This window comes from Rattus norvegicus, chromosome 8 (assembly GCF_021556685.1).
Source record: "Rattus norvegicus strain SHRSP/BbbUtx chromosome 8, alternate assembly SHRSP_T2T, whole genome shotgun sequence".
Lineage (NCBI taxonomy): Eukaryota > Metazoa > Chordata > Mammalia > Rodentia > Muridae > Rattus > Rattus norvegicus.
Genome location: NC_141541.1, coordinates 115,072,246 through 115,095,229, shown reverse-complemented (window position 1 = coordinate 115,095,229; position 22,984 = coordinate 115,072,246). Strand labels below are relative to the sequence as shown.

At 44.2% G+C, this 22,984-nt stretch overlaps 1 protein-coding gene across 4 annotated transcripts in view; it reads left to right on the top strand.

The window, feature by feature from the left end:
- Rad54l2 (RAD54 like 2) overlaps nt 1-20,843 on the top strand; it is a 103,313-nt gene extending 82,470 nt beyond the window's left edge. For all 4 annotated transcript variants that reach the window (XM_087562894.1, XM_087562893.1, NM_001134520.2 and 1 more), the window contains 11 exon segments: nt 710-961; nt 1,174-1,292; nt 2,845-2,963; nt 4,993-5,092; nt 6,067-6,272; nt 6,650-6,822; nt 7,660-7,856; nt 9,445-9,644; nt 11,242-11,331; nt 13,326-13,418; nt 15,302-20,843. In XM_087562894.1, the coding sequence (XP_087419020.1) occupies nt 710-961; nt 1,174-1,292; nt 2,845-2,963; nt 4,993-5,092; nt 6,067-6,272; nt 6,650-6,822; nt 7,660-7,856; nt 9,445-9,644; nt 11,242-11,331; nt 13,326-13,418; nt 15,302-16,296 (2,544 nt within the window). In that variant the 3' untranslated portion in view covers nt 16,297-20,843.
- Nucleotides 20,844-22,984: the final 2,141 nt, after the last annotated feature.

The window sequence follows — 22,984 nt, the reverse complement described above, 5'->3', positions numbered from 1 at the left end:
CTTGGAACTCAGATCCTCCTGCCTCAGCCTCCTGAATGTGGGGCTTACTAGTGCGTGCCACCACACCTGGTAATAGATGGGGTTTCAAAATATCTCTTGTCTTTCGAAACAGAGTTCTACCACATTGTCTTGACTGGCCATAAACTCTTGGCAATCCTCTTGCCTCAGCCTTCCAAGGGCCATGACACATGGCTTTCAAAATACTGCTTTTGTAGCCGCTGCCCTGACCAGAGCCAGGAAACAAATGCAAAAGTGTTCTTTCAATAGTAACCTGGGTTATATTTTCTTCCTACTTTCTCCTTTTCCAGGAATCTCAACTTTTCCTACGAGTCGTTCCTGAAATTACACCCAACTGGTTATGTATCAATCAGATTTTTTTCATAGGGATTCATTCGTTTTGTACAGTAGCTGAATGTAGCCACACAATAAAAACAAAGCATTCTTTCCCTGTCTGAGTTAAGAATGAAATGCTAGTGACACAGCCCTTTTGATTATACACCAAACACAATGGCACTTCTGTTCACATGTCATGGTCATCAAACTAGCAGTGAATTACAAGCTTTTTGACTAGAGCGGGTATATTCGGGGGTATTTAGTTTTGGGAATGCAGTGTGAGCTGTAGCAGCTGTTTGTTTGAGCATGTCTCCATACTCCTTGGGACACCCTTGGAATGTTCTCTGCTCTATACTTTTCTTTTGTTTTACTTTAGATCTGGAACCATCCTGATGTGCTATATGAAGCCCTTCAGAAGGAAAACCTAGCCAATGAGCAGGACCTAGATGTGGAAGAACTTGGCTCAGCAGGGACCAGTACCCGCTGTCCACCACATGGCACAAAAGTCAAGGGAGAAGATAGTGCCTTGCCTTCCTCAATGGGAGAAGCAACCAATAGCAAGTTCCTACAGGGAGTTGGCTTTAATCCTTTCCAGGAACGGGGCAATAACATCGTTACATATGAATGGGTGAGTCAAGCAGAGACTCCAGTAACCACAGCTGTTTCTGAGGAGGGATGGTGATGACCAGCCTGGGGAGAGGAGAGTGTACACACACACTGCAGTGAGGGGCCTGTGAAGGAACCCTCAGGGTTACCAGGCAACTGCCAGAGAGGAGAGAACTTTATTTCTACCCATCTAGCCTTGGGCCTGCCCCAATCTTCCTTGCTTCTCTTTTGCAGGCCAAGGATCTTCTGACTAATTATCAGACTGGAGTCCTGGAAAACTCTCCCAAGATGGTACTTCTTTTCCACCTGATTGAAGAGAGTGTGAAGCTTGGGGACAAGATTCTTGTATTTAGGTAAGAAGATGCTTGACATCCGTAGGGAGGATGAGAGCAGCATCTACAGAGTGAGGCCAGGGGGCTTCATACTTGCACTGTGTCTTTCCTGTGCTCTGTAACCAGGCACCTGTCGGTTTTCTTACATCCCAGCACCTGACCCAGGTTCTTCCTCTTCCCCACAGAGAAGACTGAAAACTGTGTTGACATTGGAGATCACATTCTAGATATTCTAGTTAGTCCTTCAGACTGCGGCCCAAAACAAACCTGGCTAGCTTTTACTTTTTTCTTCAGTATTTATCTGTGTATTTACTCTATTTATGTTTAATTTTTTAATTTTATTTTACTTTAAATTTGTGGTGCTTGGAGTTAAGCCTGGGACCTCTTTCACACGAGGCAAGCACTCTAGGCGTGGCAGAAAATGCTTTTTCCTGCTGGGTGTCTCATCAGCCCTCTTCAGGTTTTTGAGACAGGGTTTCAATAGCCAGGCTGGTTTGAATGCCTGATTCTTCTACCTGCATTTGCCAAATGGTGGGATTAAAGGTATTTATTAAAGGTATATAGGTATTTGTATTCCTCTTGGTTCGGCCTTCCACAAAGGTAAGATTACCAACCCAACTAGGTACACTTTTGTTTTTGTTTTTACACTTTTAGTCTTGTAAAAAGAATAAAGAGTATCTGTACTCATCCGGGTGTGGTAGCTTTTAATCCCAACACTTGGGAGACATAGGCAGGTGGATCTCTGTGATTTCTAGGACACCTTGGTTTACATAGTGAGTTCTAGAATAACCAGGACTATGTAGAGAAACCCTGTCTCAAAAAAAACAAAATAAAACCAAACATAAACAAACAAAAGGACCTATATGTGGGCTATAAAACCTAAAATGTTTTCTGTTTTGTCCTTTATAGAGCATGTTTGCTAATCCTTCTTTCTCCCACTCTGCCCTTTAAAAATAAGGTTTTACATATAAGGCCAAGTTAGTGATATTAATTTTTTGCCAGGGTCAATCTGGCTGGGCCTTTCGGTCTTATCAAGACCTGACTATATGCAAGGAAGCAGGAATGAAATAGATTGCTTTTGACCACAGTATATTCCAAGGACCCTGGTTTGGGAGCCTTAGGTGAGGGCCTCCACATGTGACAGTCAGTAGTGATTCAAGCTTGTCCCCCTGACTTTCATAGTGCTTTTCAATAACTCAGCTCTCTAAATGTTTTGAAAACAGTCAAGTGGATCTGTCTCGATTGCCTGTGGCCTACAGTTAGATTCATTTGTATTTCCATGAAGATTGCACTGCTGAATACTGTTAAACCTCAGAATTTTCAATTGAGAGGTTAAGGAACCAGAGAAATAATTGTTTTGTTGTTTGTTTTGTTTGTTTATTTGGTTGTTTTCTGTTTTTTATTTTTTGTGTTGTGCTCATAAATATATGAGTTAGGGAGAATATCTTGGTTGTTAAAGGAGTTCCATCTCACAGGGAGAAGGCTGTAGGAACTCGACGTAGAAGGTTGTGCAGGAGTGTAAGAAAAGGTTCCTTAGGTTTGCGAGCCATCTGAATTACTTTTTCCCTTTCAGCCAGAGCCTTTCTACCCTGGCTCTCATCGAGGAGTTCCTAGGGAAACGAGACATGCCTTGTCCGCCTGGTGCCGAGGGGCAAGGAGCACAGAAGTGGGTTCGAAATGTCAGCTACTTCCGTGAGTTTGTCACTGCTTTATTTCTGGAGTCTTGGCAAGATCTATTTAGGGGCTTCCTTTCTTTCTCTCTTCTCAACTCCATTCTTCTTCAAGTGTATAGAAATAATTGATTAGCCAAGAAAGAGGGAGATAATAATGAGAAGTAGCTTTTAAGAAAGAACCACTCCCAGGGCTAGAGAGATAGCTCAAGAACTGGGACTGAAGCCTTCGTGACCATGCATGGCTCAAAACTGGGTTCTAAGGAGGCTGGAGCCACTGTGTAGGAGTAGCTGAAGGAGCCTCTGGAAAAGATGAGAAGAATTAGAAAGTTTAGAACCACTGGGGCCTAATGACCATCAGGGTCAGAGTGAATGTAAACCTGGGTCGTACTTTCTCTACGAGGGAGCTAAATACCCCAAAGATGAAAAGTTTGTGAGTGTAGTGGGAGGAAATTATTTTTTCACATGTATATTTATAAGTGTATGACATAACCATGTCTACATTATATCATAATATTTATATTTGTGGAAGGCATGGTGTGATTGAGAAAAGGTATCTAAAAGGATTCCTTAACTAAGTGATAATAAAAAATAAAATTTCAGAAATACCATGATAACATTTGGGCCAGACTATTGTAGGATATTCAGTAATATTTGTGGGCTTTTTTCCCAACTTGATGTCACTAGTAGCACCTTCAATTTTGAGAACTAAAAATACTCTAGTCATTGCCAGACTTCCCTGGATGTATGAGGGTAGAGTAATTACCCTTTGAGAACTACTGGCCTAGAGAAGTGATGTGCAGAAATGAAGGGTCAGAGCTTGTATTTCCTAAAGGATTGTCCAATGGGACAGCAGTGAGCTGTGTTTCAGTATTGCAAACTCAGTTGGAATGGGCTGGGATCCTCACTGAGAACACTACACCAGGCAGCTCACCTGGGCTTCCTGTAACAGTCGTAAGTCAGCTCTGCCACCCCCGCCCCTAGGATCTCATTGATTTGTCCTTTACTCCACCTGACAGTTGGTGTCTCTCCCCTCACTTAAGTTGCTTCATAATTAAAGGTGGTTGTTTCTTCCACTTCCAAAAAGAAGTTTCGTCTTTTTCTTAATGAATGACACTGCTTCAAGTATTTTTGTTTTGTTTTGAGACAGGATCTGACTATGTAGCCATGGTTGGCCTGGTCCTCAAAGTGTAGACTAGGTTGGCCTTGAACTCTTGTTAAGGACCATTTTGCTTCTGCCTCCCCAGTGCTGGGATTAGAGTTGTGTATCACCAAACCTGACCTTTCTGGTTGTTTGGTTGTTTGGTTGTTTGGGGTATGATACTGAGTGGTATCCTGAGTCAATATTTTCTAAGTTCCATAGCTGAGTCGAATGCACTCTTTTTTTTTTTTTTTTTTTTTTTGGTTCTTTTTTTTCGGAGCTGGGGACCGAACCCAGGGCCTTGCGCTTCCTAGATAAGCGCTCTACCACTGAGCTAAATCCCCAGCCCCTCGAATGCACTCTTAAGTCTAGAAACCTTAGCCTTAATAAGGTGGTTGCTGTTGAAGATGGGGTTTCTCTGTATAGACCAAGCTGACCTTAAATGCAGAGATCTGCCTGCCTCTGCCTCCCGAGTGCTGGCATTAAAGGTGTGCCCCACCACTGCCAAGCTGTATTTTATAGTATTGTGTTACATGTGAGAATTACTGTGAGTAGTTTCACAGTGCTGATGTCCAGAACATAGACCATAGACCCATGGCATTTTCAAAACACATTTGTAGGGTTGGAAAGATGGTTCAGTGGCTAAGAGCTCAAACTGCTCTTGGAGCACATCAGAATTCAGATCCTACTCCATGTTTAGCAGGTCACAAACACAGCTCCAGCTTCGAGGGGATCTGATATCTGTGACCTCTGCAGGCATCTACGCTCACATGTATACACCTACACTCCCTCACATGTATACAATTAAAATTCTTTTTAAAGTTTTTTGAAAATGCAAACATTTGCCTGGTGACTTTGCTGAGTTTCTCTGCCCTCATCTATTATTTTTTGTTTTTCTCTTTCTTCCTAGGGCTAGACGGTAGCACCCCTGCCTTTGAGAGGGAGCGGCTCATTAATCAGTTCAATGATCCCAGCAACCTCACCACCTGGCTGTTCCTTCTCTCTACAAGGTGAGTTCATGCAATTTGCCATCTGGGCAGGCACCACAAAGCTTATCTTAATCTGAGATGAGATCTACTCAGCTTTGTAATTTAGTTTTTGAGGTCAGAAAGGGAACCCCAGGAGAAGTTGTTATGAAGGTAGTCACCACAGTGTTATAAAGTTCTTTGAGACCTTCATTAGTAATTGTCATAATTAGATATTCTCCCAGGAGAGCTGTATGGCAAGGAGTGCTTTATCACACTAGATAATGTGATCGGCGTACATAAGAATGCTTTAAAAGGAAGTACTCAGTTTTAGCAATCAGGAGGCAGGAGAATTTTGAGTTTAAGGCCTGCCTGAGCTCAATCAGTTAAGTCCTGCCTCAAAACAAACAAAACAAAACAACAGACCAAAAAAAAAAAAAAAAATTAAAATGTAAACTGTAGTGTAAGGATAAAAGGCTGATGTTTTCTGTCTCATGACAAGTATCTTGAAGGCTCTGTAGCTTTCTAGTAAGAAAGTGTTCGACAGCATAGGGGTTATTCTTTAATTTGTTTGTTTCAAATAGGTTCTGATGTAGCTCGTGCTGGTGGTTAGCCCCTCCTGTTCTTCCCGCCCTTACCACCCATATATTGGGTTACTACTCCTAGTATATATGAGCCTTACATCCCTCTTAGGTATTAAAGTAAAATACTGCACACAGTTTACTACAGACATTTCACTCATTAAGGCACAGCACTCTGGAGCTTCTTTACCTTTTGTGGGGCTTTACCTTTTACAGAGAGATGAAGAACTATAGATACTGTCCAATTGGACATCAGAGAACATACTTCTCACTGCTTGAGGAACAAACAGTATCAGGACGTCAAAATTCATGGGTTTATTTTGCTTGAGACAAGGAGTGATACTGGGGTAGGAGTCAGAGAGGGCAAAGCTTACAAAAAAGAAAATAAAAACATCTTTAGGAGTAAGGGACACGTGGTTGTTGGCTTATGTTTTCAAGGGCCGGATGCTTGGGTGTGAATCTGATTGGTGCCAATCGAGTGGTGGTATTTGATGCTTCCTGGAACCCTTGCCATGATGCCCAGGCAGTATGTCGGGTATACCGTTATGGCCAGAAAAAGCCCTGTTACATCTATCGACTCGTGGCTGATTATACTCTTGAAAAGAAGATCTATGACCGGCAGATTTCCAAGCAGGGCATGTCAGGTGGGCCATTTTCCAAGTTAGTCCAGATATACTTCTGTACCAACCTCTGTCCTATAAGGGATCAAGGGTATGAGGGGAAGAGCAGGGCATGGGCACACAGATAGGCTTTGAATCACGGAATGCCAGAAGTTCTTCCCATATCATTCTAATTCAAGTCATTAAGGAGATGGACCTCAAATTGTGGAATGTAGGCTTAGGAATCAGAGCTGGTAGTTTTCTGTGATGTTTCCATTTTCCAGGATCTTCTGTCTGTCCTTTGACTTTGTATGTGGAAGATTTCCATACTGTCAGTTAAGCCCCTTTCTCCGCTGACCTTTGTCATTGTGTTTTCAGGCTTTTTCATGAGTGCTGACTTGTTCTTATCTCTTGCCTTCTAGATCGGGTCGTGGATGATCTAAATCCAATGCTGAACTTCACCCGGAAGGAAGTGGAAAACCTGCTGCATTTTGTTGAGAAGGAGCCAGCTCCCCAAACATCTTTGGATATAAAGGGGATCAAGGAGTCAGTCTTGCAACTTGCCTGCCTGAAGTATCCTCACCTCATCACCAAGGTAAGCATCTCATACGTGTGAAGTCCTTGGCATGGCAGACTCAGTCGGTGAAAGCTTGTATGGTAAACCTGCTTCCTTCTGAAGTGGTATTTAATACACACAACTGGGACAGAAGTGATTCTTTTGCTGATCCCAGCACCTCCAGTCATTGAAATGTTGAGTTTAGTCAGCCATGTACAATAATCTGACCATTATGGATCTCCCTAACAGGAGGAGGGGCAAGGTTCTGAATGCAGTTTAATTCTCTGAACTCTATTCTTTTGGTAAGGGGTGTGTGTGTGTGAGTGTGTGTGTGTGTGTGTGTGTGTGTGTGTGTGTGTGTGTGTGTGTGTGTGTACACGCATATGAATGCCAGGTACCTGTGAAACCCAGAGGTGTCAGATCCCCCTGGAGGTGGAGTTTCAGACAGTTGTGAGCTATCCAATATGGGTGCTGGGAACTTAATTTGAGTTCATTACAAGAGTAATCTGTGCTCTTAACCACAGCCATCTTTCCAGCCCCTTTTCAATTTTTGAAAGTGTGTGTATGTGTTTATATATATGTGAATTCGTGCATTCACCATGGCATGGATGTGGAAGTCAGAGAACAACTTTGTAAAGTTGATTCTCTCTTTCTTCCTGTATATGCATTCTGGGAATTGAATTCATGTCACTAGGATATATCTCACCAGCCCATGAACTTACACTATTGACAGAATATGCTTGTTTGCTTATAAGCAGGGTTTTTGCCAATTTTGGAGACAACCAACCTCTTCTTGGTTTTAAAATAAGGCTCACTGTACGTCAATTGTTGTTGCACAAAGACTGGTAATTAAACACAGATCCCCTGTGTTTTCAGGAGCCTTTTGAGCACGAGTCACTGCTCCTCAACCGAAAAGATCACAAGCTGACCAAAGCTGAGAAGAAAGCAGCAAAGAAAAGCTATGAGGAGGACAAACGCACATCAGTACCCTACACCCGCCCATCGTATGCGCAGTATTATCCTGCCAGCGACCAGAGCCTGACCAGCATCCCTGCCTTCAGTCAGAGGAACTGGTGAGTTGCTGAAAGAAGAGTCTGGCTGCTTTGCACCAAATCCTGTCACTCAGTTCCTATTTCAGTCAAAGAGAGAATCTACAGCCTGTTCCTTGGCCGCTATAGAAAGAAGGTCCTGCTCTAGGGTCACGTGTAAGCGCAGTTCAGCTGCCCTAGTGCTCTGAACGGCTCTGGCCTTGAGAAATGAGCTGCTGATTTTGCCTCTCAGAAGAGCCTTCTGGGAAAATGGTCTAAGACGGTATTCTTATGAGTCAGCTTTGAGTCACATGGGAATGTGTACATGAAGAGGGTTTCTTCCTCACAAAGCTTACTGACAGGTAGGGTGAGATGTTCAGCAGATAGTGTACCCTGTGTGCAAGCCTGAGGATTTGAGTTCGATTCTTGGAACCTACGTGTAAGCGGGAGGAGAAAATTAACTCTACATAAAGCTGTAAACCTCTAACTTCCACACACATACCTTGGCAAGTATGTACCCACATAAACACATCAAGTACACACATGCACAATGATAATTTTTCATTCATTTTTTATTAAACATTTATTATGCATAAAGCACTCACCCATAGCCTGGCAGAGTGCATTTAAGTACAAATAATCAATGAAGCCATTCCAAATCAAGTGTAGGAACACTCTTTAGAAAGTGTACTGGATGGTCAAAATGTCATGAGGTAAGAAATACCAACAAATATAATAAATTTTTAAAGCTCAGGAAAAGGGAGTGTCTTCAGAAATCAATCAAAAGAGTAAATGTGGTAGCGCACACCTGTGACCCCAGCACTCAAGAGGAGGAGAATTTAAGGCTATCCTTGGTGAGCTTGAGGCCACCAGGAATACCTAAGTGTGGTGAGGGGAGGAAGACACTTACACACACACACACACACACACACACACACACACACACACACACACACACACGGGATTGGTGGAAGGACAGACAGACAGACATATATGCAGGTGGAGAGAGAACATGGTGGATGGATGGATGGATGGATGGATGGATGGATGGATGGATGGATGGATGGATGGGTGGGTGGCAATATCCTGGTTTTGTGCAAAGGCTTTGGCTGTTGCTGCTTTTGTGTGGTGGTCATAACTAAAGGGACAGGATGGAGAATGACCCAAACAAGAGCCAGAAGGAGCATCGTGAAACGTAATTTGGAAAAGAGAAGGACAAATGTATAACCTAGTGAGGTTTGAGTATTTGTGTAAGAGATTCAGAGTGAGTAGTTAGGCTAGATGTCCCTGATGGTCACCTGGATGAGTCAGGTAAATTTTCCCCTTCAGATTTCAACTTAAATGGTATCAAGAACTTGCCCTTACTTTTACATTTTTGTAACATCTTCCTTTTAGATCTAGGTCCTGCTGTAGGTGGTCCAGGTTCCAGCAAAGCACATGGAGGCATTGCCCCACTAACATCTGACTGCTTCTCCGCTGTTCAGTCGTGCATCCGGTCTCCTTTGGAATTGTCTGTCTTCTGCGTGTCTTCCAATGCTTCTTTCAGTGACAGCTGAGGGACAGGGCATGACAATCTCTCCTAGGTCAGTGGCTGTTCTGCCCAACTGCAAATGTGCTTGTCTTTTTCTTGCAGGCAGCCAACACTGAAGGGTGATGATAAGCCTGTGGCCAGCGTTCGTCCTGTACAGTCCACCCCCATCCCCATGATGCCCCGGCATGTCCCACTCGGTGGCAGTGTAAGCTCTGCCTCTAACACAAATCCATCCATGAACTTCCCCATCAACTACTTGCAGCGGGCAGGAGTCCTTGTGCAGAAAGTGGTCACCACGACAGGTACCTACCTACCTACCTACCTACCTACCTACCTACCTACCTACCTTACACGCGCGCGCGCGCACACACACACACACACACACACACACACACACACACACACACACACACACCTTCTTCTCCTTTTTTAAAGGATTTATTTACGTGTATGGGTGTTCTGCTTGCATGCATGTAAGTGCACCACATGTGTACCTGGTGCCTCAGAAGAGTATATATTGAATCCCCTGGAACCAAGGTTACAAGTGGTTTTAAGCTGCCAAATGGGTGCTCGGAACCGAATCTGGGCCTTTGCAATAGCAGCAGGTGTTCTTAACCATTTATTTTATGTTCATGTGTGTGTCAGTGCTCATGTAGGCCCTGGGGTCAAACTCAGGATGCAGGCTTGACAATAAAGCACCTTTATTCACTAAGACACCTCACTGACCCAATGTTGTCTTTTGTAACCTAATTGTATTTGTTCAGTAAGTGTTCATTAAACACCTTTTGTGAACACCTTCCCATATTTGGCACTATTGATAAAAATGAAGATTCCCAGATCTTAAGAATTTACATTCTAGTGAATTTACATTCTGTAGACCAGGTTGGCCTTGAACTCAGAGATCTGCCTGCCACCTGAGTGCTAGGATTAGAGCCATGCGCCAATGCCTGGTAAAATATCTTAATATTTGGCTTGGGATTTTGTTATTTTATTGTTTTAGAATGGTTGTGAGTGGAATTCTATGAATACCACAGGAATTCTGGAACTGTTGCTGAAATATGGGTGTGCACTTTGAAGATTTTCAGAGATGTGAATGTGCTGAGCTCTGCCTAACTGTTTGCAGGGTATAAAATGTCAGCTGGGCATTAAAGGGCCAGCCTACAGGGTTAGGAGACCTGGACTGTCATTTGCTTTTTCTGTGTCAGTTGTTGTAGATCGAGTATGGTAGGCCAGGGGGCAATGGGAAGTTGGGCATTTCAGCCAAGCCCTGACGTTAGTTCTGAATCTCAGAGTGACTGGGGAGGAAACATTTCAAGATTTTACCTTTCGTTTTCCTGTTTAGAAATATCCCTGCTATATACATTTTGATGAAAACCTCTTAATTTATTTTTCTGGGAATGAAAGCAATATATGACATTTATTAACAATTTTGAAATAACTAAGCAAAATCCCTGATAATCTTATTTTTCAACTGAATCTTAAAAATACTTGTACTTTTAGGAGTTATGGGGCTGTGCCAGCAAGGAAGATTAGACCACTTTTGTTGCCTAAAATGATATGGAACAAATTTATACAAAAAGTTCAGAGTGAAAAAAATAGAAACAACCATTGGGACTGATTTATTTTTTTTTTTTTAACTAAAAACCCTGTGAGTTTTTAAATTAAAGCCAAGGAAATTGATGAGGAAGATGGCCTGATTTGTAAGCAACTTTGGTGTTAATGGTGTTCTTTGATGAGACAGTTGTGACAGTTTCTGCTTGTTTGTTTTGCTGTCTCTGATTCCAGCTCTAAAGAGAGGCTTTGGGATAGATAGGACCTGGGGTGGACGTGAAACTAAGTTTCCTTCTTTTCTCCAGTCAAGCTCCATGTCATCTAAACGCATGGTCTGTTTTTCACCAGATATTGTTATTCCTGGACTCAACAGCTCGACAGATGTTCAGGCAAGGATCAGTGCTGGTGAGAGCATCCACATCATCCGGGGGACGAAAGGTGAGCCTGGCAGAGGGCGGGAGCGCTAAGCTAAGGATCAGACTAGATACCCAGGGCTTAAGTGAGAGAGGGAATGGATAGGAATTAGCCCAGAAGAGCTTTGCAGTTGGGAGAAACATATTTCTGAGCTAACATTGGACTTAGAGGGATTTGCGGTCTCATGTTTCTGTATGTTTTGCTTTATGGGAAACCTTGGACTATGCATAAAGAGACCAAAACTGAGAAGAGTTGTGGGTTGGTTGTAAGCCATTGTGTCATTTACACACAATTTCCTCCAGCCAGGGTGGTAGTCCCCAGCTTGGAACTATATACTGTACATGAATTAGTGCAGAATTCGTCATGAATTAGTAAGTGGGTTGCACAACAGGACTTTTAGTGTGGTAATTTTTTTTTTTTCGGAGCTGGGGACCGAACCCAGGGCCTTGCGCTTGCTAGGCAAGCGCTCTACCACTGAGCTAAATCCCCAACCCTAGTGTGGTAATTTTTAAAAGCCCAATACAATGCCAGATACAATGGTGCATGCCTATAGCCCCAGCCCTTGGCTGGCCGAGGCCGGTGGATTTCTATGAGTTCAAGACCAGCTTGAGCTATGTACCAAGTTCCAGGGCAGCCAGAGTTACACAGCGAGACTCTGTCTCAAAACAAAAACAAACAAAAAACCCAGTAAATAAATAAATAGCCCAGTATCTTTCTGGTATCCTTACAGAGGAAGATGAGACCATTGAAATGAAAAACGTAGGTTAAATAGTGTCAGGATACAAACAACTGAGCTTGTTTCCATAGTAGGTTTTTTGGGGCAGAGGGTTGTTTTGTTTTGTTTTTGTTTTTGCATAACTACACCCAGCGTCATAGTAATCTGTAACTAAGTTCCATTGCTGAATGAGGCTGCTCGAGACTTTATGTTTAGGGAGATTTTGCCCCAGCCTGCATTGGATCAAGTACCTTTAGACTTAGAGGAAAAGCAGCACAGAGTTGCACGGAGCCACAAATGATTCTACCCAGCCTTACCTGATTCTCCTTAGTGTGGAGCCCAGCCTTTAACTGTGCTCTCCCCAGAGCAGGGATCAGCCAACTGTGATGTGTGTCACACCTCACCTGCTACTAGTACTATACCTGAAAGCTAGCATGTAATATATAGTATTTTATATTTTTAATTAGTGGAAAAGAAAATAAAATCAAGGGGGAAATCCAGAACAATATTTTGTGACATGGAAATTATATGAAATTTACATTTCTCTTTCAAGATAACTTTATTTGAAGTACAGTGATAACGTAGGAGAAGCTAATGAGCTGACTGGGCCAGTGAGCTAACCCACCCAAGACTCACTCCCAGGTCCCACATGACAGGAGCAGCGAATGACTTCTACAAGTTCTCACACACACAATAAATACATAAATAAATGGAATAAAAAGGATTTTTAATTTTTTTAAAAATTTATTTTGCATGTGTGGGTATTTGTCTGCATATATGTCTGTCTGCATACCATATATGTGCCTCGTGCTAGAAGAGGGCATCAGATCTCCTGGAAAAGAACTGGTAGATAACTGGTAGGATAGGCCTTGAATTCTCCCAGCTAAGCAATAGAGGGTACTGAAGCAGTCAGGGTCCATTTTCCAGACCAGGGAAAGGATCCAGGCCCACAGTGCCCGAGAGCATAGAGCGTGTGCTTCACAGGTCCTCCTTACTTCCTTCACTGCTTTGGTACTCTCTGGAGTACTGCATTCCTTTTTAGAGGTTAAGCTCTACAAGACAGGCCCTTTTCTGTTTTAAGTATTCGAGTATTAAAACTGCCTGGTATGTGGTAGGTTAGCAGTTGATGTTCATGGATAGATGAGTCACTGTGGATTCAGACCTCAGTTACCCTCTCCTTATTGTAGGAGGTTTGCCAAGTGGAGTAAATTTATAGGCTTTTACCAGCCCAAGGTACCTGGAGTTTCTCATGGGAAGCTGTATTCCATGCAGTCTCCTGACGGTCTTTCTTGTTGTCTCTTAGGGACATACATCCGTACCAGTGATGGACGAATCTTTGCTGTCCGGGCAACTGGCAAACCAAAGGCCCCTGAAGATGGTCGGATGGCTGCCTCAGGTGTGGTGGCCTATATTTATAATTATGTACTTTTGCATAAGTAAGATATATAAGATTTATAATTTAGAAGATGAAAAAGGGATAAGGTGATGAAAAGTAAAGTTTTTGTCCTTCTCCAAGTCAGCTATTGGTCCTCCCCGGAGGTTTTCTTCTTTTATGTCATTGTAAAGTTATTCTAAGTACATGGTATAGGATTGTTTGTATACATACAAATAATATTGTGTGCATTTTAAATAGATACAGCTTTTTCTTTGCATTTTAAAAATAGATACTATTATACTATACTTTATTCCTTTTTTCACTCCCCATTTCTTATCCTTTGTCCTAGATATGCTTCCGTGAAAGTTTACTATCGATTACATTTAGGCTATTAGGATTGGCATGTGGGTGTGTGGGAGACATACTCCTAGAAGTAGGAATTTGAGCTGGGTGGTGTTGGTGCACACTTTTAATCCCAGCACTTGGCAGGCAGAGGAAGTGGATCACTGAGTTCTCAGCCAACCTTAGCTATATAAAGAAACCCTGCCTCGAGAAGCAAAACAAAACAAGAAGCAAGCATATGAAAAATCAGAAGGATTTTTGGTCAAGGGTATTCATTGCAAATGAAAAATGTTAAGGATTCCTGACAAGTTGTCCTCATAGAAGTGGTTTTTATATATTATCCCACCACTGAGATAGGAGAGCTAGACTGTCCCTAGATTTCTAGCCTTCACTTGAGGGTTGGAAGAAAAGAACTATTGAATATCTGTATTCCCTGCACCTAGACCAAAGGATTTTTAATTTCCCATTAATCTTCTGTCTTTTCCTGCTTTTCTTTTATGTGAATCAGTTGTAAGTGGAAGATACCATGCTATTTTATCCATAAATATTTAATATCTATCTCTTATGAGTGAGGACATTCACCTTCTAGCTATAACTTCATTATCATACTAAAAGAAAAATTAATAATAATCCCATAATCTTGTATAATATCCAAGTTTTACCCAGATTTCGTAGTTTCTCATATTGTCTATAATAGCTAGATTTTGTTTTTCCTTAACTTGCATAGGCTAAATTTTAACTTCATTTGTATATTTTTATCCCTTGATAAAAATCTGACTAGTTAGCTTTACAAAAAATTTCCATCTGGGCATAGTGGTGCACACTTTTAATCCAGTATTCAGGAAACAGAGGGAGAAACAGGCAGATTTCTGTGAGTTTGAGGCCAGTCTGGGCTGCATAGTGAGTTCCAGGCCAGCCAGCTATATACATAATGAGACCTGGCCTCAAAAAAAAATAAGAATTTCCCATTATTTCATGACCATTATTTCCTAGGATTCACTTTGTAGAATTGTCCCATGTCCTTTCATGGGTAGGCTTATGTGTTAGTTTTATTGTTGCTGTGACAAAATACACAAGAAGAAACGTAAGGGAAGAAAGGTTGATTTTAGTGGATAGTTTACCAGGATGTTCAAGTTCATTGGGAGGTCACAACAGCAATTTGTGGCAGCTGGTCACCTGTGTCCACAGTTAGGAAACAGTAAAATGCAAGAGCTCAGCTCTCTTTCTCCCTTTTATTCTGTCTCATGCCTTATCCCAGGAAAGGGTGCTGCCCACAGTTAGGAGTGATGCTTCCACCTCAGTTAACTTAGTCTACAAGCTCTGTCACAGGTGTGACCAGGGATTTGCTTTCTAGGCTATTCTTGATCCTGGTTAAGTTGACAGTCAGAATAAACCCTCACAACTTGTTTCTGGAATCAAAAGATTTTTGTCTTTAAGAGTGGGGCCATTGACTGGATTTAAATAACCACACTATAAGATTTATACTCAACAGGATTGTTGCTCCCTGGTTGCTTCTTTTCCCCTTTCCAATCTTGTTTCAGTCACCTGTATTTTATCTGCAGGTTCCCAGGGGCCTTCTCTTGCATCCACGAGCAATGGCAGACACAGTGCCTCATCACCCAAAGCCCCTGACCCTGAGGGGCTGGCCAGGCCCGTCTCTCCTGACAGCCCAGAAATCATCAGTGAGCTCCAGCAGTATGCAGATGTGGCCGCTGCTCGGGAATCCCATCAGAACTCCCCAAGCATCAGTGCTGCCCTGCCTGGCCCCCCGGCCCAACTTATGGACAATAGCACCATTCCTGGGACAGCTCTTGGAACTGAGCCATGCCTTGGGGGTCATTGCCTCAATAGTTCCCTCCTGGTGACTGGTCAGCCCAGTAGTGGCAGGCATCCAGTGCTGGACTTAAGGGGCCATAAGCGAAAGTTGGCCACTCCATCTGTCTCCCAGGAATCAGTCCGTCGACGGTCCAGGAAGGGCCATCTGCCAGCCCCCGTGCAGCCCTATGAACACGGGTATCCAGTCTCTGGCGGGTTTTCAATGCCACCTGTCTCCTTAAATCATAACCTCACCACCCCCTTCACCTCCCAGGCTGGGGAGAATTCCCTGTTTATGGGCAGTAATCCCTCCTACTACCAGCTGTCCAATTTGCTGGCAGATGCCCGCCTGGTGTTTCCAGTGACTACTGACCCTCTGGTGCCAGCAGGCCCTGTCAGTTCCTCTTCCACGGCTACCTCAGTCACTGCCAGCAACCCCTCCTTCATGCTCAACCCCTCTGTGCCAGGGATACTACCCAGCTATTCACTCCCATTCTCACAGCCACTCCTGTCCGAGCCGAGGATGTTTGCGCCTTTCCCTTCCCCTGTCTTGCCCAGCAACCTTTCGAGGGGCATGTCTGTTTACCCAGGCTATATGTCCCCACATGCAGGCTACCCAGCTGGTGGCCTCCTCCGGTCCCAGGTGCCTCCATTTGACTCGCATGAGGTTGCTGAGGTGGGGTTCAGCTCCAATGATGATGAGGATAAAGATGACGATGTGATAGAGGTCACTGGGAAGTAGCTAGGAAGCCCCTGCCCACCTCACTCGGGGCCCCTAGAAGGTTGCCCACCAAACTGGAAGGCAATGAACCTGGTCTTTCTGAAAATAGGGTACTTGGCAGGAGAGAAGAAAAGACAAAGGAGAGTGGTTGGCCATAATGGTAGGCTCAATTGCTGTTCACCAGAAGAAGAAAAAGAAAACAAAAACAAAAGACCCCAGAAACTCCACAGAGCTGAAAAAGTGGGAAATCAGGGACCGCAAACAGGGATGGAGTGTATGGCAGCCTGCCTCTTCCTTCCTGCCTTTCCTATGCTGTCTGCTTATATGCCCTCTAAGTGCAGAAGCGCATACCCATTCTGCCTTTGGGAACATCTCTCCCAAGAAAGAGTAAAGAAGATGAGGGTGGGCATGGGAGGCAGACTAGGATTCCACCAGAAGAGCGTCTCTTTAGGAGGTTGGCAGGAAGTGAGCCAGGCCCGTGTGTGTGTGTGTGTGTGTGTGTGTGTGTGTGTACGTGTACATGTGAGTACGTATGTGTACCCATGCACGCAAGAGAGAACATGTATGTAGCAGAACAAGGGTGAAAGTGGGAGGGGAGGGAGGGGAAAAACTAAGAGGTAAACTAAAAAGAAATGAATTTATCTTTTTTTGAAGTGTGATCAGAGTGTGGTGGTTTATGGCTACTAAGTTGAACATCAAAATGAGTCCAGGAGAAGAGCCATGAAAGCCAGTTTCATTCTGGCTAGGTGAAGAGAAGGCCGGGCTAACTTGAGTCCCTAGTCCCACATTTGTTTTTTAACTTGGGGGAAATCATGAGAAAGTGAGTGTCTCCAATTTCTTATTCTCTCCACAGTGGCCATCTCTGAGCAGATGTCCCTTTCCACATGGGCTCGAAGTGCACTGCAGTGAGGGTGAGGTTGTGTTGTGGCTGGAAAAGATGTGCTTCACTAGGACAGAGGGAAGCCCCTTTGGCTGCCTGTGCTGGTGGCCTTTCCTCTTCTTTCCCTCCCCATTAGAGAGCTCCATGTTAATTTATTCTTATGGGCAATTATTTATTATTGTCATTTGGGGGAAAGGGTTGTGGGGAAGGGTTATAAAGAAGATAGCTAATAGTAAAGCAAATTCTAAAATATTCCAGACCCCCTGGCTGCTGGTAAAAATAAGCAAATAAAAAGGGTCCCAGGTAGATGGTAAATTAATTGACCAGGGAAAGAGAGTTAGAATTAACCAAAAGTTACAGCTATGTTGTGGGAAAATGGCCTCTCAGGGAAATCAGGGAGCCGTGAGACTGGCTAGTTGGGGGTGGTGAGACTCATTCCATAGAAATTGAAACTTGGGATCATGGACTTGGCTACTGGGAAATAAGTCACCTCCACATTTGGAACTAGTGTCCTCTGATGATTTTACAGGCCAGTTCTCTGCTGAAAAGTGAAACTGTGGACAGGTAGCTGCTGGGTTGAGGTAATAGACTACTGCTTTTGAGTTGGAACTTGTCTTGGCCTCCCTAGCATAACAGGTGATCAGTATAGGCCTGGTTTCTGGTCCCTCCATCTTCTCTCAAGTATCACAGGGAAGCCCTTCCTCTGAGGAGTCTTATATCTGGCTTTTGTTTTAAAAGAATACGAACACATGAGTCATTTTGGTCTCCCTTTTTTGTACCAAATACCACGGCAGGGGTGTCTAGTACTTAAACATAAACACTGGCTGTTTTCTATTATTGGTGTGTACTGTGTCTTGTAACTCTCTGCCCCCCAAGTTTTTCCATGCAGTTCTTTATGATGAATAACTCCTGTCTGGCTTTACCACCTTCCCTTGGCTCCAATCTGAGTGGGCAACTGCTAGATCTGCCTCCTAGTCCAAGAAGTATCTTAACCACTGCCTGTGACTCTTGACTAGCAATTTCTCATTGTTAGGGGAAAGAAGGGAGCTTAAAAGTAGACACTGGGATTGTCCCAGAGATAAGAGATAGATGGTTGATGGGGTGTGTGTACTGTCCAGTAACACCAAAAGTGGACTTGAGCTTTCTGTCTGTTTTCATGTGCACCCGGTCAGACACTTAACTCTTCTACTCATAGAAGCCTTAGATCTACAGTTTAGCTATGCAAATTATTTTTAATAATTCAAAAATAGCAGTTTCAACCAGTGCTTTCTCGGTCATATGTAGTCCAAGAATTGATAGCCAAGGCATTTAATTGGAGTGGGCTCTTAGGTCCAGGCTGGTGCAGTGGGAGTGAGCTAATCCAAATTTCTGTAGTTTGCAAAACACATTTAAAACTTGGCTTACATGGATGCCTCTCAGACTTGGAACACTGAGCTCCCAGAGTTGTATGTCTCTGTGTGTGTGCCCTGCTAACCAGGAAAAGGGGTGTCTCTGTGTTCACAAATGGGAAATTAGTAGAAATAATTTCAGTAGGGAACTGAAACCAGTTTTTAAGCTGCTAGGAAGTAAATGGGAATTTTGAGAGGTAGCACGTGGCTGCTGTATACTCAGCCATTCCAAGCTTGGAACTCACTTCATCTTTGTAGAAGCCATAACTCTAGACAGGTCTCCTGGATGGAGAAGGTTTTGTGAGAACATGCAGTTTCTGGTGTATAAAGGTGGGGTGAGATCATAGGAGACTGAATTGCTTATTAGCTCCATGGGCTTTGGCAACCCACCCCCCCAACCTCCAACAAACCTAAATATCCTACTTTTCATGTGTTACTCGCGGGGAAATGTGCATGCACACCAAGCATGAGCATGTGACAAGGGAAGCAGGAACCTCACAAATCTACTGTGCTTAGATTGTAAACATGAGGTGCTGGGTGGGTATACCAACTTATGCTTATAATCCTAGCCTTCAAGAAGCTAAGTCAGGAAGATCATTTTGGGCTATGTATACAGTAAGACAATGGGGAAAAGGCAAAGGTCAGGACCTGCTTTTTCTCTGTTTGTCTTTCATGGATGTTTTAAGGGTCTCTCAAGAAGTCCAGTTGCTCTGGTATATTCTAAGTTCTTATTGTCTGTAACACTACTAAATGATGCAGATGACACTTAAGATACTTGGTTCCTGTAGGTCTGTCTCTGTGTCCCCCTCTGGTAGGGATGGAGTATCTCTTCAAGAAAGTAAGTGAACCAGATTAGGTCAGATCCTTCTTAATGGCTTATCTGAAGTCCTCGCCTGTTGAGCTACGCTACTTAAGTATCTGTGTTCCTGGCTTAAAGATATTGTCTGGCCTTTGGAACTCTTGTAGGAATTGATGTGTGGATCATATATTTATGTTGCAGAGAGCTGGGGTGTGCTTAGCTGTGTCACGGCTGTCCTGCACTCTGCCCTTATCCATGGGAAGGCTCCCGGGCATTACATTCCTTGTCCCTGCACAGACCTTTGCTTCCCACTTCCCTTTGGTTTCCACAAGCCCAGGTCTCCTGAGCCATCATTCTGTGCATTCTGCTAGGTTGCTCTTTCCCCAGTATTGCTGCTGAGAGAAGCACCCTCCCCTAAAGGATGACTTTCTGACTCCTCTGCTGACTAGTTCCCAGGAAATCAGCACCTTAAAGGCCAACCAAAAAAGTACTGAACTGCCCATTGCTCACCTTCCAATTCTTTCCTTTCCACGGACTCTGCTGCCCCTGTGTATTCAAATTGCTGTAATCCCTCAAAGTCTATTCTGTGCCACTAGCTTGGCTCTAGGCCTTTATGAATACCTGAGTCCTATGATGATGAACTAAAAAGCAGGCAGTGTCCATCCTCTTGGCTTTTCAGGGACCCATGTCTGCGCCTTTCCCCTGCCACAAGTCTGTTTGCTGTAGTCATCTAGTGCGCTGGGGAGAGATAGCCAGGCAGGCTGCATAATCTACAATGTAGAGGGCTGAGGGAGGTTTGGGCACTCTCTGCTACCACTACTAGGATGATATTCAGACAAGAGGGGACCTCATACTGTGACCTGACCCAGGACCCTCCCTGGAAGAGAGCTCAGCCGAGCTGTGTTTGAATGAGTGTGTATATGTGTTTGCATGTGTGTGCTCATGTGCACTGTGGTGTAAAATGACTTATCTGGTTGTGTAACTCAGGGCAGGCTGGGGACTCACCAGAAGATTCCCTCAGGCCTGCCCAAGACAGGTTTTTTTCCTTGTACCCTCTTCAGAGGGATCAGAGAGAGGGTCCAGGTGGGTTGAAGGGGTTGCAACAGATAACCACTAAGGCCACACTGCTGCCAGAGGAGTTGGGGGAAAGGGAGGGAGATGTGGTTGCCCCAAGGCTCTGGTACCTGGCTTTAGTTTTCTGTCTTCTTTCCTCAGGATTCCCCTGAGGCCCAGGACCTGTGCCTGGCTTAGAGGACCATCTGTGGCTGGCTGATCCAGCTACTGGTGTGATCATGGGCTTCCCTCCTCTCTCTCTCAGCAGGGCAGACACTTCTGCCCCAGGGACTGGGCAACTGGCTGTTTCTATGACGTATTTATTTTTACTTGTGTTTCATGTCACTTTTTTAAAAAAAAAAAAGCAAACAGAACAATTGTAAGTCAGTATAACTGCCTATCAGTTTTCTTTATTTCTCTTTTTGTAAAATAAAATTTAAACTCAAAATGTTTGGTCTAGAAATTTTCTGGACAGAGGGCGAGCTGGTAATGAACGTAAAAGAATAATGGCACTTGGACAGCGCACGAGGTAGGATGGGACAGGCTTTGAGCAGGTTCTGTTGGCAGGGTCTCTTTGGGCTTTTCCTGCTTTTGCTCCCCAGGAGAGGGTTGAGTGCCTTGCTGCTACTGCTACATTTCCAGGCTCTTGGTAGAACAATGAAACTGACTTGGAGTTGTAGAAGCAGGTTAAGTCCTTAGCTGTGGGGCAGCCCTTTCTAGGCTGGATGGGTGGATCGAACCAGTTTTAGTTATTCATAGTGGGGCTGGGAGTTGTGGGCAGCGTTTTACACTGCTGGGATATTGGGCTGAGTTGGGGGTTAGGGGAGCGGGGTTCTGACAGGGTTTGGAATGGGGGGGGGGTGGACAGTTTCTTCTAACCCCATAAGTTTATTTTAAGAGGAGCAGCCCCAGGGACGTAATCTCTGGCAATTTACACAGAACTAAAGCACCTCAGTTGGTGATTCCTGGGAAAGAGGAAGGGCAAGTCTGGGCTTACACTAGGGGTATTTGCTATTGAGAGAGGTCTGGGAATGGAAGGTGAGCAGGTCTCCGACCTGTTAGGTGTGTACAAAGGGCCTTGCAAAGAAGTCTACTGCCCCCTAGTGGCCACCTGATAGCTGGCAGTGTTGGAAGCTGATTCCCAGTGACAGGCTGACTCTCCAATACAGTGCTGAAACTCCTTAGGCATACCTGCAACTCTACCAAGATACCAAGTTCTAGAGTTCCCACCCAGACTAAAGGAAGTGATCTGAGAGAACAAGACGAGGAAAGAGTGTCTTCTGACAATGATTTCCTAACACAGACTAATCAATTTCTGAGAGAATTAACGTGCTCTGAAGGTAGAGGCTGTCTCTGAACCTGGGCCATACACCCTTGCCCTTCTTGTGTCTCAAGAACCATATCTAGTGTACAGGCCATCTGCCTGAAGCAGCCAATCATTACCACGTTTGATGTTCAGAGGTAAAACAGCTATAATAACCTCCCTGCTCTCTCTACCTTGAAGACTTTTGAAGAATAGCCAGCTGCCTATCCTTGACAGACTGTCTAGAGCATTGGGACATTTGTCTTGCAGATGAGGTTCAAGATCACATGTTACCCCGTGGCTGCTGGCTTTTTCCAAAGTCATCTTACATGCTCTTGGAGTGATCATCTTTCCAAATAACAACCTTGTCAGAAGTACTGAGATAGTCCTTGGCCCAGCCTGTCTTGCATCAAAATTTATGAACAGAAGTTTACAAGTATAGTTACCTTCCTTATTTCCACCATAAATCTGGACGTCTCGGGAGGTGCCCTTAGTGCAGTGCTTTGAGATTTATAGGTCATCAGATCCTAGCTCAAGCTTGAACCTGTATTGAAGGAGCTTACACTTAGCTTGAGAGCTACCAAGTTTGTATTAAACAAGTAGAAACTCCCAGCAGCCACAGCACTGAAGTAGAAGCTTTGAAGAGAAGGGTTTCCTGGAGTGTTTCCATCTCCTGGATTTATCTTAGTAGGAAATAATAAATACTGGAATGGTAGCTTGTATGCTCACCAAAGAGCTGATGGGTGGATGAGTGGAGACACTTATATTTGCACTCTCCAGAAGTTCAGAGCTTGCTTAGCTGTAAGACCTGAACTAGTGGCCAGACTCTTTTTTTTTTTTTTCCCTGATAAACACCTGTTTACTCAGACCTTTCATGAAGCCAGTGAGAGAAGGTGGCGAGAGTAAGAGTGGTACAATTACTAAGAGGTCGACATTAAAATGCACAAACACCATGCGGTCCAGCTCTGACTTTCTGGGCTTCTGGGGCAAGCAAACAGGCTGACTCTCCCGGTGCTTGGAGCCTGCCGTCACCGTCACCGCTGCTCTTCCCTTCCCTCCCAGTCGGCGGGGATACCTTAAGGTACTGGTTGTTGCTCGGTCACCTTCAGGAGTTCTTTGTCGGACGCAGGAATGTGTGTTGTGGGAGTTGTCCCAATCAGGTGGGGGGGGCGGGGGCGGAGAAGGCTTGCATGTTACCAAGGAGATGGGGCGGGACAGGCCTCCGCCCTCCAAATCTGGAGCGCACGCGCCCACAGCCACGGTCACATCCCGCCGCGAAAGGGGCG